We start from the raw sequence: 14,949 nt of genomic DNA on the forward strand, positions 1-14,949 counted from the left end.
ACCCACTCACATTCCCTTTGCTTGTGTTTGCCATCGTCTCACTTTCAAAACTCAACCCTGCAACTCTCTTACTGTCATTTTATTTTATTGCCGTTGAGCTCAAAGGCAAGTCCATCATCAAATCTCCGGTGTAGCATTCATGTGTGCTTGCGTGTGCCAGTGCGTAAATGACACTCCTCGGTTCTGACAGCTCTACGGAACTGCATGTGATGAGCAGCAACAGGGAGAGACTCTGTGATGTTTTTTCTCCTCTCTATCCCTTGTTGCACCACCACTTCTCCTCTCCTGACTGTGATCTCTGCACACTGGAGCAGAAATAAGTGTTTTTCACAGAGTGGGGCATAGGCAGTGTGCACGATAGTGTGTGTTCTGGAGGAAGAGGTGTTGAGTTGAATTGTATGGGGATGTGATGTGCATCGGGGAGGGAGCGCAGGTACAATCTCTGCTCTCCACCGCTCAAAGGCTTCTCCAACACACATGGACTCTACTATTTCTAACCTCACTGTGTTGTATGTTTGTGGGAATATGTGTTAGTGTGTTTGTTAGTGTCCAAGTGTCCTGAGATGCAAGTGAATGCCGTGAGTGCCTGCGTCAGTCATCCTGCCTCTGTGTTTTTCTAATAATGATTGTGCGTGCATGTGTGTGTTTCTATGTCCATGTGTGCTCAAGCCTGTCAGCTTGGCTGTGCATCTTCTGTGGCGCGCTCATCTCGGAATGATCGTGAAGGGTGCTTTTTGACTTTAATCTCTCCTGAAATCCTCTTCTTCTCTCCCAGGTCACTCTTTCTCTCTTCTTGTTCTCTTGTTTCTTTTCCTTCAGGTCCTACTGTCACAAAATGAAGCAAACTGCACGACAGTGCCTGTACAGAAGTGACACTTTCCCCAAAAGTAGGCCAGAGTTTAGCAAAAGTCACTCAGGGGCTTGATTATAACACTCCATTTTGTAGCGATTGTGCCTTTATAGCTGTGTGAGTTTCCCCTTTGAATCCAATTTGAATCACATTATGTAAAGCTCCCCTGGAGTCAACTTAGCAGCACAGACACTTAAAAACACACTAATCTTGAACAATCATGTGCTTCAACAAAAAAAATATCAATCAGCAGATGTCTTGATTTGTTAAGAACACATTTTACTAATCAGGAGACTTTTATAAATTAATGTCTGTCTGTGTGCCTCATCTGCTAAGTTTTACTTCTTGGACCTCTGGCATGTTGCCATTTTCAAACACATTTCCCCCTGAATCCCAGGCTAGTAGTTTTGACTGAACCATCACTAAAGCTGTCCAAATCCACTTCAGATAAAAAAATAAAGCCTTTGAAGTAAAAATAGTTCTCAGTTCAGTAAAACATGTCACAAAGAGGGGATGTATACGAGCAGAGGTGAGAGTCTATTTGACAACTGAGTTATGGTCTCTAGTGATGACAGGCTTTTTGTGTTAAGATCAGGAATGAGAACTTATAGATGAATAGCTTAGCATGGAAGAATAATAGATTGTGTTCTGTCTATTATGTATTGCTGAATGCTATACTGGTGCATCTAGTAGTCTGGTTGAGATTTCATGATTGAAAGGAATTTTTAACATACCCTTTAAATGCTGAAGAGACAAGATGCCTAGTGTAGCGGTCTAAGAGCTTTAAATGTGTTCTATTATTAACCAGAATAAAGTTAACACTTCTGATTCAAGGTTCTAATCATATGATGTAAAAAAGAATATAAGCCAACAATTAATGATTCAAACTCTGTCAAAATTTGAAACATAGACATGTATAAGAGCTCACGTGGAGAGACAGCATCCTGTGAAGCTCACCACTGACAGCATTTAAAGTTGTTGCCACAAAAAACACCATCAGGACAGAACATGTTTTTTGCACTGTGCTCACAGAGCTGGGCTTTTGGAACACCTCTGCACTCATCAGGATCACTTCTCTTACCAAATCAATCGATATCAGCATTGTATATTTTAAAGAGGGTTTTTGTAACCAGCAGCAGTGTGCAAAAGCCTTGAGCTATCCCTTACTTCTTTATATTTTCCTAGAAAAATGGGGAAGAGGTGCAGTGAATTATTGAAATATGTGCAAACATAAATGCAAATAAGGCAAAAACTGAGTTTGGACTATTCTAACAAGCTTGTAAGTCAACATTTGGTATGATGACCCTTATTTTAAAACACAGCCTGAAGGCACGCTTTGTTGTAATTTCTTTAAGTAGTCTTCATGAATAGTTCTCCAGGATTGTTGAAGGACATCCAAAGATCTTCTTCGGATCTTGGCTGCGTTTTATTCCATTTGCTGTCAAGACGATCCCTCACTGCTTCAATAATGTTGTGTAGTGGGTTTGGGATTATTGCTAAGCTCAAAAATGGTTGTTATTTTCATGATGGTAATGGTAGATCAAATCCTAGCAGATTCTTTCTATATTAATAATGCCAACAGTGTTGACAAGAACCCCAACCCCACTGGTGAAATGCAGCACCACACAATGACAGAGCCTCCAGCATGTTTTTTAGATTGATGTATACACTCACTATTATGTCTCAACCGTTCTCTTCTGTAAATATTGATGACAAGCCAAACAATTAAAATTTGGATTTATCACTACATAAGACAAGTTGACACTGATTTTCAGTCCAGTTCTACCTACTTTAATACCTCATACCACAGCATTTTCTCCTTGTTTCCTTCCTTAATAAATGATTGTTGACAGTGAATATTAGATGGTTTAACTGAAGTGCCAAACACATCTCTCAGTTCCTCTGTCAGATCTTTGCTTGATTCTTTCCTGATTTCTTATGGACATGACTTGAGATATGGTTCATCTTCATTAGATAGTTTCATAGACTTCTTCTTTTGTTATTCAACTTGTCTAGTTTCCTTTGATTTTTTTTGCCAAAATATGCCAACCTTTCAGAAAATAGCTCTTTGGAAAGCATCTTGTTAGTGGTTTATGAAAAGGAGTGCTAATACCAAAGTGACTAAAGATACTATTTTACTTTAATTTTTACTATGTACACAGCAGTTTTTTTATGCTTGAATGAGTCAGCTTAACAAACAATCAAAGAACAAAATGAAACAAAAAACAACAAAAACATTATGAAAATGAGTGAAAAATCAGCCGATGTTTCAAAGAAAAACTTTGAAAGAAATGAGGACTGGCTGAAGGATTTTGCACAGTAATATAGCAACAATGAGCACATGACAGAAGCATGTTAGCTAGGGCATGTTAGCTAGCTAGCTTGTTAGCTGGTAGTCTGTTGACTACTGGGAGGGGCTTTGTCTGTCATCAACAACAGTAAAGAACGATGGAGGATGAGGCAAAGAGAGCAGAGATCCACCAAAAACAACTTGTGACCAAGAGCAGAGCTGTGTCTGCTGTTTGTTCCTTAAAGGAACAGTTTAATGCTCTTTTTACTTTGCTGTCCGAAGCTCAAAGAATATTTGGACACTGCCTTGACTTCTTCTGCTGCTGTGACTGCTGTAACAGAAACAAAGCACTGTGACTGTGGTTTTCAAACTTTTTGAGGCAAGCCAATATTTCAAGGCATGCCCGTATTCATATCTGTGCAAAACAGCTTCTGTGTTGTCGGGCACATCTTTAGTTTTTTCTTTCGATTTTATTCTCAGTAATTTCACTTTTGATAATCTATTTGCTGCATCTGGACCTCTGACATGTAATTTTGTTTTTTTGCAAGACTTGCCTGTCCACTACCATATGCCTTGCCCCTTTCCAACTGTCAGACAACAAAAGTCCTTGCTGCGAGTGGTTCAAATCCAGCAAGCTTTTGAAATGGGCTGCGTTTCTGTCAGAATGGTTGTTTGGTTTCCAAGAGCCTCTTTATCTTGCCTGGCACTTTCTTCGCATTAGCAAACTTCTCACAGGTGATGCATTTGAATAGTGTTGACACCTCAGGTCTTTCTGTAGCCAAGAGACATGCAGCTTTTGTGATAGTGTCTGCTGACAGTTTTTTTTTCCATTTTCTAAAAGTTGTGTGTCTTCTGCAGTGATAGGTAGTTACTCCACACAAGAAAATGATGTGTTTTTTCCCCTTATTAACTTCCTTGGTGTCATTCAGGGTCTTTGATGTATCACACACGGATAAATCCCACCATCCAGCAACTGCAAAATGAGACTGGAGTTCCCTTCATTTATAACTATGGTTATCATAAAATCTCACAGCACACCAGGATTTGGCTCAAAGGCACACTAGCGTGCCTTACTACACCATTTGCAAACTGCTGCACAGTACGTTAAGTTAAATATCTGAGTTTAATCTTTATGTAAAAGTCTAACACAGGTCAATATAACAACTAGACTGCGTGCGATACCTGTGTTTGTGGGGTTGGCTATGGCTGTGGGTACACTGGGTGGCTCCCCCAGCACCAGGCGGACTCTCTTGGCATGGGTTTTGCCCTGGTAGTGGGACTGTGCCACAATTGCAGAGGTGAAGAACATGTTACACAGGGTACAGCACTTGTTCCTGTCCACTTCTGTCTCTGCACAGTCCTATAGCAGAAACAGAGGAAGAGACATGGTAAAAGAAAGTGTCAGAAGGGGGAAGAGAGGTGTTGAGAGAGAAAAATAAATCAAAGTACAGGAGAGTATAGCGAGTGGAGAGGTGTAGGCTGATGACGAAGGGAATGGTGTGAAAAAAGGCAGGGAGAGGTAAAAGTGAGAAAAAGAAGAGAGACGGGGGGGAAGGAAATGGAAAGATGTAGACTTTACACTGACCTCACTGGGCTTTTTCTCTCTCACTTCCTCACACACACACACACACACACACACACACACACACACACACACACACACACACACACACACACACACACACACACACACGTGCACACATGAAGGCAAAGAGAGGACTAATCAAATATTCATCTGTCTCTCTGGGCTGAGATTGTGGCTTCGGCCTTTCACCGCAGCTGGTTCATTACTAATGATGAGGGGGAGTTGCTCCCTACGGAAGAGAGAGAATACAAACAAAAAGACCAACCAACCGCCTGATTGACACAAACATGCAACCACCCACCCACACACACACACACACACACACACACACACACACACACACACACACACACACACACACACACACACACACACACACACACACACACACAGTCATTCTTTCATCCAATCCATCAGAGTATACTGACTTGCGGTTAGGCAATAAACATTTGCCTAACCCCAGTCTTGCCCTAAATCTAACCTAGCCTCAACCTTAAACCAATCCACACAGAGGGACTGTGACGATACATTTATGTACTCACAGGATGAGTAATACATGCACGCGTGTACTTTACTTTGAGCCTTGTCCTGAACACTCAGAAACACTTTAAAGCCTACTAGAATGTGCAACATATCACACATATGCTGCAAATAACTGTCAATGTCAGTCTTTGTGGGATATATATATATATACATATATAAACAGGGGCATAGAACAGGGAAAGGTCAGAGTAATATCTGATATTCCAGAAACAGAGACACTGTCATTAGAAGTCTTTATGGTTTATATATAGTAGCAGTTCTGGCTTCATAGGTCAGATGAATTCAATTTAATCCTATATCCCATATAATCACATTTTATAGAGTTGTGTGCTTTCAGCTTTGTAGCATAAGCTTTGAGAAAGGTACCTTCTTGTTTCACAATGTCAATGACCTGTTACAGTCAGCTCCGTGCCTTAAATCAACCTAAAAATGGAGCTTGCACGACTGAATTACAAGTCAGCAGAGGAGACCTCTTTATCTCTCATATCCAAGCTGTCCAACTAACCATTTGCATTCAGCTTTAACTAGACTATGTCAAAGGGTCCCTACACACAATTACTACTTTCATTATTTGCCAGTCAAGAGCAAAGAATTCGTTAGTGCAAAGAAAGCAAAATATTTTAAGACAAGACAAGAAATGTATATCGATTTCTTTCTGTTACATGCTTGCTGGGAAGCATCAGGACCCATGCACTTAGAAAGATGCCCCCCAGACAACACTGGTAAGTGCTTTGAGTGATCTGTTTTTAATGTGCCTTCATAGTCTTATCTTACCCTTGTATTCAGCACTGTCCACTTTTAAAAAGGATACTTTAAAGAAACAGCTGTAGACAGTGTCTACGCATTAGTCTCTAGTTCTGCTAATGCTTTGGCATCTCAAACGGGTCAAATCCAGGTGCCAGAATTTGCGGATAGCCCTTGCCACACGACTGGAGGCTGTTATAGCAACGTTTCTATGTCTTCCTTGAACTCTTCGCATTGAACCTCCACCTTCTGTCTGTTCATCCGGGCTTTCTTTCTTTTTCTTTTCACACCAGCACACTTTTTAGTCCAGGTGTTAATTCGAGTTGGAGGAGAGAGAGACCTCACTCTCGGTGAGAGTACAATAATAGAAATGTGTCTGAGATACCATATCTGAGTATGTGGGTGCACGCGGTGCGTGTGTTTGTGTGTCTGCATGTGTGCCTTATGTCAGCTCTGGTTAGCATCACGGACACTGGATGTGAGAGTTAAGGACACCTTTACCTTGCAGGCTTAGCTTTGTCTCTCAGCTGTCCCATCTCTCTCTCTCTCCTTCCTTCTCTTACTTTTTTGTCTCTCTGCCTTGCCTTCACTCTTAGCCTTTTTCTATATCTCTTTGCCTCCCTCCATCCTCTCTCCCCCTCTGGGCTCCAGTCTCAGTGACTCTGTGTGTTGTGGGATGAAATATTTATCTGTATTGGCAGGCCCGCGCAACCGCCTCTCCTCCTTCCTCTTCCCTCCTCCCGCCTCGCCTCCTCTCCTCTTCACTGACTCTCCCTGCTGTGATCATGTTAAAGGCTTGCTATGAACTGTCCCAGACCTCCCCCCTCCATCACCATTAGCATTAGAGCTACACTGTTATCTTGCTCTGCCAATATCATCAGCCAATATTGAACTCTGTATTATTTACGGTATTGAACACACTAAAGGTATTAGTTATACAATTTTTTTTATTTTTTTTTAAATTAATGGAGCATATTTTAGAAACAGTGTCATCACACAGTTTTTCCAACAAATCAGGTTAGACTAAGACTCAAACCATTATCTGCACCACATGGAGCAGACTAAGCATTGCAGCTGAGCAGAAGAAGCTTGTGGACTATTTGACAACAGCAAGTTGCAAAATAGGCTCTAAAAATCTTGTTGGAAAGCACTGTTAGAAAAGAATATCAGCTGATATTTCAATAATGGAATTTTAAGCTTTCTAGAAACTGATATGGACTTAGGCCCCAGAAATTTTTATTAGTATCTTGGTTTCTTTATTAGCACATGCAGCACTGTGTAATGTGTATTTGCCATTTTGATTTTGTTGTATGTAAAGTAAAAAACAGCTTATCTATATTTATCCAGTGTTTTTTATTCATGATTGCAGCATGGGGCGACAGAGACTCTGTAAGGACAAGTCTCCTCTTCTCTTTTCTTCTCTTCTCTAGGAAACTTTTTTCTCTTACTCCATCTTTCCTTCTTGCCTACATTTTCCCTCCTTCCTCATTACCATATCTTCCCCACTGCCTCTCAGTTTTTGTGCCTCCTCTCATCTCCTTTGCTATTTGTCCCATTGTTCTGCTTTTCCACTTCCCCCTCACATACTCCCTATACCTTTTCCTTCCTTGGGCAGTGGTGTTGAGCTCTTGTTCTACTAAGATCTTGTTGTACCAGAAGGAGGAAGATAAACTGCAATAGGCTGATGTCCCATCCTTGTGTGTTTTGGGGTTTTTGTTTTGTTTTTCCAGTTTTTGACTCAGGACAAAAAGCCTGAGCTGTTTCTCTGTGGCAGTCTGCAGCAGTCTAACCCATCACAACAAACACTAAAAAGTAAGCGAAGCAGTCGACAGAGATGGAACTGAAACACAAAGAAGCATCTACTCGAAAAAATCAAAGATGTTACACCAGGGATTTAGTGACAGTGCGGGGAATGTTTTAAACAATCTGAAGCATGTGTGGGTGACTGACATATGAATAATTGTCAGCTCATTACAGCTGCCACTCTACCAAACCACTTCAAACACTAAATAGCATCTCTGACTCACTGTTTTTCCTCCATCGTGCGGAAAGTCATCACCTTTTCGCTTTCTTCGTTTTTGATTTCTAAATCTCTGCCATCGCTCATTACTGTGCTTCTCTCTGTTTTCCACACCTCGCTGTCTCTACCTGTCGCACCTCGCGCATCTGTTGAGACCGATTTGCATGCAACCTAATTGTTGTGTGTGTTTCTTGTTTGCACATGCCGCACGTATGCCTGTTTGTCCGCTGCCTGACAGTGACGTCTGTATCGCAGATTTTGTTTTTTCTTTTTCATTTTTGTTTGGGTGGCTTCAATCTGCTCACGCACCTAACAATAGATTCCTAATTAGCTGTGTTTATCTTCCTCTCCTTCTGTTTTTATTTTTTCTGCTCCTTCTCACTTCTCCCCACTGTTCTGTGTTGGGGCGCTGTGGGAAACATTGCTAAATATACTCGTGGAGCAGCTCAGGGAAACAGAGCTCTCATTTAGAGCTCGAGGATGCTCTGAAAGTGTAAATTAGAAGTAGTCACAGTGAAAATACAGCAGTAGAGGAGAAAAACGTTTTTTTCTTCTGTCTTGCCCTTTGCGCAGGTGAAAAACTGCACAGATGGAGAGAGCGAACAGGGTGGAGAATAGGGCAGAAAAATGGATCATGTCTCCTCTTTCATCTGAGAGCACCTTGACGACCTACTTTCTCTATGTTTGTTCTGTTTGTTCTGTGACAAAAACTTTCACCTGTACACACGAGCACAAAAACCTTAAAAACCTTACACTGACATTTCAATCACTCTGCAAAAAAGAAAAAAGGGGAAAAAAGCATTTTCTGCAGTTCCCATTGGACTGCACCATGTCAATCAGCACAAAACAGGAGGGAAAAAACATTGGGATGAAGTCTAGAGAAAAGACGTGCAACGCTTCCCCTGGGAGAAAGAAAGATGAAAGAGATGAAAGAAGAAAAGTTTATTCCGAATTGAATGCTGACAGTTTCACCTCGGGAAATGAAATTAATCTCTGCTCATCTTACATCAGTTTTCCCACCTTGTCAAATAATCAATGTCACATCTCTGCGTGAAAGGTTATGAACAAAGTGCTAGCTGTGGCACTCACAGTAGGTTACAGTATAGCAGATGTGGGATGTGTGTGTCTTTGTGCACACAGCCTATTTATGTGTGTTTAGTGTCCAATATGAGGTGAAATCCACAGTGGGCTGAGTCATGTCTTATTTGGTTTTTAGAGAGACAGATGGAGACGCAGGTGTGAATACATCCACAGTATGTGTGTGTGTGTGTGTGTGTACCCATAAGCCTTTGACATATTATATTATGAGTGTCTGCAGTGTTATGTGTTACCTTTTTACAACTTTTGTTGTGAACTATGGTTCCATTGGTTGAGTGAGACCCAGGTCACACAGCCCTAGAGACTAACTGATGACCCTCTTGAAACCACAGGCCACTAGGGAAAAATGTACTATCCCTGACTGGTTTGTGAGTCAAATTGACAGTCTCTAGGTAAAATTGATCACAAAGAAGTATTTGGAGCTGCTCCCAAAACCTCCTTGTGGTTCCAGTTTTCTTTCTACTTTTCCGTTTCACTAGTGCACCAGTATTTGGCAAGTATTTGCAGACAAGCTGGAGTCTACCAATGCAAATCGGCAAGTAACAAAAGCAATCACAGGGAGTTTTTTTTTGTGTGTGCAGCAAGCTTCGTGCAACCGATTTTTACTAAACAACAGTCAACAATCTCTAGCAACCACTTGCCATTCCCTAGAGACCGGTGGTTGCCACGGAGTCGCTGCTCAGTCGCTGTCACCGCTCGGTCTTTCATCTTTCATTACAAACCAAATCATAGTTAGTTTTTCTCAATTTCACTTTCCTTTTCAAAATATTGTCACACAGCTATTTCTGACACGTGTGTAGAAAGTAGGCAATATTTATAAAAAAATAAACAGGAGCTGGCCTTTATTTTTGTTTTAGTCTTTTGCCTATAAACTTCTTCAACCTTCTGACAGTTTAGATAACAGATCCTAAAGAGTGTATTTGAAGTCTCATAGTTTTGGATTGATCTACTGATCTACATTTGATCTAAAAGAATGATTCTTAAAATTTAAATGTATGCAATCATTGGGAAAAGAAAGACTCTGCATAGAAGGATAAAGGAAATGGTGTAAAATGATCATGGCTCATGTGAAGGTAAACAGTGGGGGAACAAAGCAGTCCATGGACCAAATAACGTAAGTCTGTCAAGAAGCATAGTTTAAAAACCACCACTTGGTTGCTCAAGCTCTAGGGCTTGAAACTGTTAATCTAGGTCTGTTTTTACGCTTTAGTCTCGCTGGATTTATTTTCTGAAACCTTTAGAGACTTTCACCCTCTTCACCTCTCCCTCTCTCTCTCCCTCTGGAATTGCTACATTCGTCAGTTAGTTTTAAAACCTTTATTTTTCCACCAGCTGTGTCCTCACAGTGTGCACGGTATGTGTTTTTAGTGTGTGAGTGTATATTTTATGCCACATGGGACGAGCCAGATAATTGGGACACACAATGTAATATTGTAAATCTTCCTCTACACAATAGTCAATTACACACACACACACACAAACACACACACACGCACACATACAAATTAATCATTACCAAAATAGCAGTTATACTTAATGTTTGAAGCCCAACAATTCAATGTAGGGTACAAATGCAATCTCAGCATTTGCCACAGTTACAGAATGGGGCTCTAGAAACACAGACACAATGGCTTTCCGACTGCACATGCACACGGACAGACACACAAACATTGGTAATGCACTGACCTCCTTTGCTATGGCCTGCAATAGTCAGATACAGAGCTGCTTGGCGCTGTGTGCCTTCACTAAATCTGACCAGAAGCAGGCATAACCTCTCTTGGGAGAATTATAGCCCACAACTGCATACAAGAGATCAAACATTCCCATGAGCGCTTGGACACAATGGTTAAGGATGAAAGTGGACGAGCCTAGCAAAGGATTAGACTAAAGCTAATCAAAAACTTAGGTTTTTGTCATACACATGTGATAAAGGACATTCAAAATAAATGCCTTTATTCGTACGAGTTTCCATTTAACTGCAATGCAGAAAATTCTTTCAACTTATTCAGTTCATCAGTGAATATTTAATACATTTTTACATACATGTAAAAAGTTTGGAGTGATAATACACATTTTAGGTTTATATTTTATATATTTGCACAGAGGTAGATACACGCACATGCACACACGCACACACACACACACACACACACACACACACACACACACACGGACACACGGACACACGCAAACAGTGAGTAGAAGCATACTGGATTATCTGGCCTCAGTCTTTTGGAAGGTGGTCCTCCATCTTCAGGATGAAGCATGTAGAACAGACGTACCTTGTTGGCATGTTTCTTACTCTGGCAGAGAGAGAAAGAGAGAAACAGAGGGTCAACTAGGGAGTGAGTTTTTTATCAACTGTGCCAAGTGGAAAAAAATCAATGACTGTCACTCTATCTTAGCAACTCCCTGCAAGCTTTTATCTTTCTTTCAGCTGATGATGCTAGTAAACATTTTGCTCCTGGCCAGGTGACTAATGGACTGGGCCTGCCTTAGCTTTGTGGATCCCTGACTAAGATGTGGAGAAGTGTGTTAGTGGTAGAGGATTGAAGACTCTTTGTTTGATCTGCACACATTGAACACTGTGAAGTGCTAAATGTTGGAAGTGAGGAAAGACTTTTATATCGGAGAGGAGAAATCACATGCTAATATTCATGATAGGTATAACTCCACCGTGTGGCAACATGAAATGACAAGCTTTATACTTTGATATACTCCTTTTGACAGGCTATCCATATCCACCTCAATTGCAACCCAGTATCGTGTGTACTAGACAAGCCAGTCCACTGTGGCCATTTCACGCTTTGCCTCTTGAAAACATAAAATTGACACATGTAGAAGTTGCATGACCAGCAGAGTGCGATAGTGAGGGAAAATACGTATGAAGTACATTCCAGGGTCCTTAATCACGGGAACAGGGTTAAGCTAGACGGCTAATATGTATTTACATGTAAATGTGTTAATAATGTCTGTTTAAATGCTTTTCCGTGATTATTTTCATCTTGGCTGAAATAAAATCTCTCTCTCTGCTGTTACCGCATCTTACTGCAACTTCTGCATGTGTGTACATTTCATGTTTTGGAGAGGCAAAGCATGAAATGGACACTGTAGGCCGACATGTCCATTACACGATTTGCATGACAAATGTGTTCAGAAGAACTTTCAGACCCTAATGATGGATATAAAAAAAGAAAAAGAAAAGTGGGTCACAGTGGGTGGCAAAATTCATGAAACCTGGCAACCTCAGATGTAATTAAAAACATCTTGGCGATACTAAGCTTTTCTGTTTTGTGGACATGGTAAATGTCAAGCATAAGCACAAGGAAATTAACAGTGTCTAGAGACCAGGTCTACAGATATCTAAATGTTGATACTGAGTCACCGTCATAGTCTCTCAGGGCAAAGGTAAATCAATCTTGTGCAACAGATACCATGTAGTAAAGATTTGCATTGTTTATTCAACACATGATATACAGCAACATGATCCTACATGATTCAACATCCTAACAACTCTAAGTGGTGCAAATTATATTTATATCTCATCCACCTGACCTATGGAGTTAGGGTTGTGGCCATGTTGACCAACAGTTGGCCTGACCAGGGGCATTACTAAGTGGGTGGCGGGCACTGGCCACCCCCCAAAATTTGCTGCCCCCCCCAGTGGCTCCCCCTGACAAGTATGGCCTATGTTGGTAATAATGTTAATAAATGTGAGCACAAGAGAAAGGAAGACATGCTACAATGAGTTGAAACATTAACTTGTTATTAATTCCTACATATATTATATTTGTCACTCATATTGTGTCACTTTGTTGTCCCCCGTGATTTCGCCTGCAGGCATGCTCAAATACATACACAGACAGAAGGTTGGTGGCACACTGTGTGCCACCCCAATATTTTTAGTGGCCACCATATGGCCACCCCTATAAAAAAGACTCTGGAGGCGCCCCTGGACATGACACAGGCAGCTGCTTGGTTTCATCTGCTTGAAGTTGGTAAAGTTGAGACCACTACTGTGTTTAAGGTGCTGGTTAATTTGTAACATCCATTATTTTCCTGTTTATCTAATTCAGGGTGGCTGGAGCTTATCCCAGTTGCCAGGGGAGGAGAGGCGGGGTACACCCTGGAGAGTCACCAGTTTGTCACTGGGCTAATACAGGAAGAGAAAATTTAGAATTTCCCCTCTAACTGCATGTCATTGGATTGTGGGAGGATGCTGGAGTACCTGGAAAGAACCCACACAGACACAAGGAGAACAATCAAACCTCACCAGATGGTTGATTTGAACACAGAACCTTCTTGCTGTGAGGCAACGGTGCTAACTATTTCACCACCGTGACACCTGCTTTCTTTTGTTTCTTTCTTCTTCTTCTTTTTTTTTTTAATAAAAGGGAATTATTTGTCTGTATGTTACAGCCAATCCAACATGTTTGTGATTGGTAGCATCACATTAGTTTGTCATTTTACACTAATTAGTCTATATGTGTGTCTGTATGTTACACCCAATGACTGCTCTTTGCTAATCAAGATTGCTAGCAACAGCTGATAACTCCGCCCCTTGATAGAAACGTCTGGCATCGAAAATCCCACACAACAAACTAAAGCTTTGAAATGCCTATGTCCATCTGTATTGTCTATAACCCCAACATGCACCATGGTGCAAGGGCATGATCACTGCTGCTTGCAGCTTTCATTTTTCTTGTATTTCCTTCTGTTCTGCTCTAAACAAGGCGGACTCCAAAACAATTCAATTTGCTCTTCTTACTTTATTGTGTTAACCTGAATATAAAATACTGTAGGAGGCAATCATTCTCTCCTAAAACACTATTCATCGAAGGTTCTTTTACTTTTTTATTTCATTTACTTGTATTTTTTTCAATAAGCAGTGAATTAGTTTACACAAACCCAACTGTGCTAACACAAGGACAGTAATCAATCAAGCTACGTACTGCACTCTTGCTGTCAAAGCTTCACTAGCATAAACATGAATAAACACAATAAGAGCAAAGAAACTGTAAACAGGTATTTAACAACCCTAGTAAAATGAATTATTACATGATACGCACGACATTTTAGCCAATGTTCAGCCACGAGGAGGTTATAATTCAAAATATGCTTGTCATGTAACCATTTCAAATGACAGTAAAAGCAATTTCAGTTGAAAGAAACCTTTCATTTCAAGGCTTTTGCTGTGAAAATTTGCAGGAATATGCAACACACACGCGCCCCATCATTATCTGAGACTCGCCTCTTAATTGACTGTAGATTTTTCTGCCGCGCTTGACTATTTTGTTCTGGTTACTAATATGTTATTCTCGCTACACCTAAGCTTGTGTTTCTTTGTCTGCATGCATTACTGTACTTAAGGGTATAACTAATATAAACTATAATAAGCCAGAGTGGTGTTTACATGAAAGGACAGCGAGCCGTCCTTGAAGCTGCTAACTGTCACTTTAATGCGGGACAATGAAAATCCCCCGAAACACTGCAGGGTAAAGATTACAGAGTGTGTATGTGTTTTGACAATGCTATCTTGGTTGACACTGCTATCTTGCTCCATACACATAATTTTACTGCCATGCTCTGGCCTTCATTCCTTCCTACTATATAACGTATATCATTATCTATAAATTCTAGGGCTGCCATTATTTTTTCAGCGTTGACACAACTAGAAAGATTACACCTTTACTACTCCATATGCAGCAAACACAGATTGTTCAACCAAGTGCAGGCACACAAGTAAAGACGGTGATAATGAAATGCGTCAAGAACAAAAAATGTGGAATTTTTGAATTAATGAAAGATTAATGTGATTA

The 14,949-nt window shown here is 40.7% G+C and overlaps 1 protein-coding gene across 2 annotated transcripts in view; it reads right to left on the reverse strand.

Annotated features, from left to right (window-relative positions):
* Window positions 1-14,949, reverse strand: part of zgc:171482 (zinc finger protein) — a 59,651-nt gene that overhangs the window by 22,720 nt on the left and 21,982 nt on the right. For both annotated transcript variants that reach the window (XM_063491838.1, XM_063491837.1), the window contains 2 exons: window positions 11,341-11,433; window positions 4,323-4,500 (listed from right to left, as the gene is read on the reverse strand). In XM_063491838.1, coding sequence (XP_063347908.1) covers window positions 4,323-4,500; window positions 11,341-11,397 — 235 coding nt within the window. In that variant the 5' untranslated portion in view covers window positions 11,398-11,433. The remainder of the gene's footprint in view (window positions 1-4,322; window positions 4,501-11,340; window positions 11,434-14,949) is intronic.

This window comes from Pelmatolapia mariae, linkage group LG13 (genome assembly GCF_036321145.2).
Source record: "Pelmatolapia mariae isolate MD_Pm_ZW linkage group LG13, Pm_UMD_F_2, whole genome shotgun sequence".
Classification (NCBI taxonomy): Eukaryota; Metazoa; Chordata; class Actinopteri; order Cichliformes; family Cichlidae; genus Pelmatolapia; species Pelmatolapia mariae.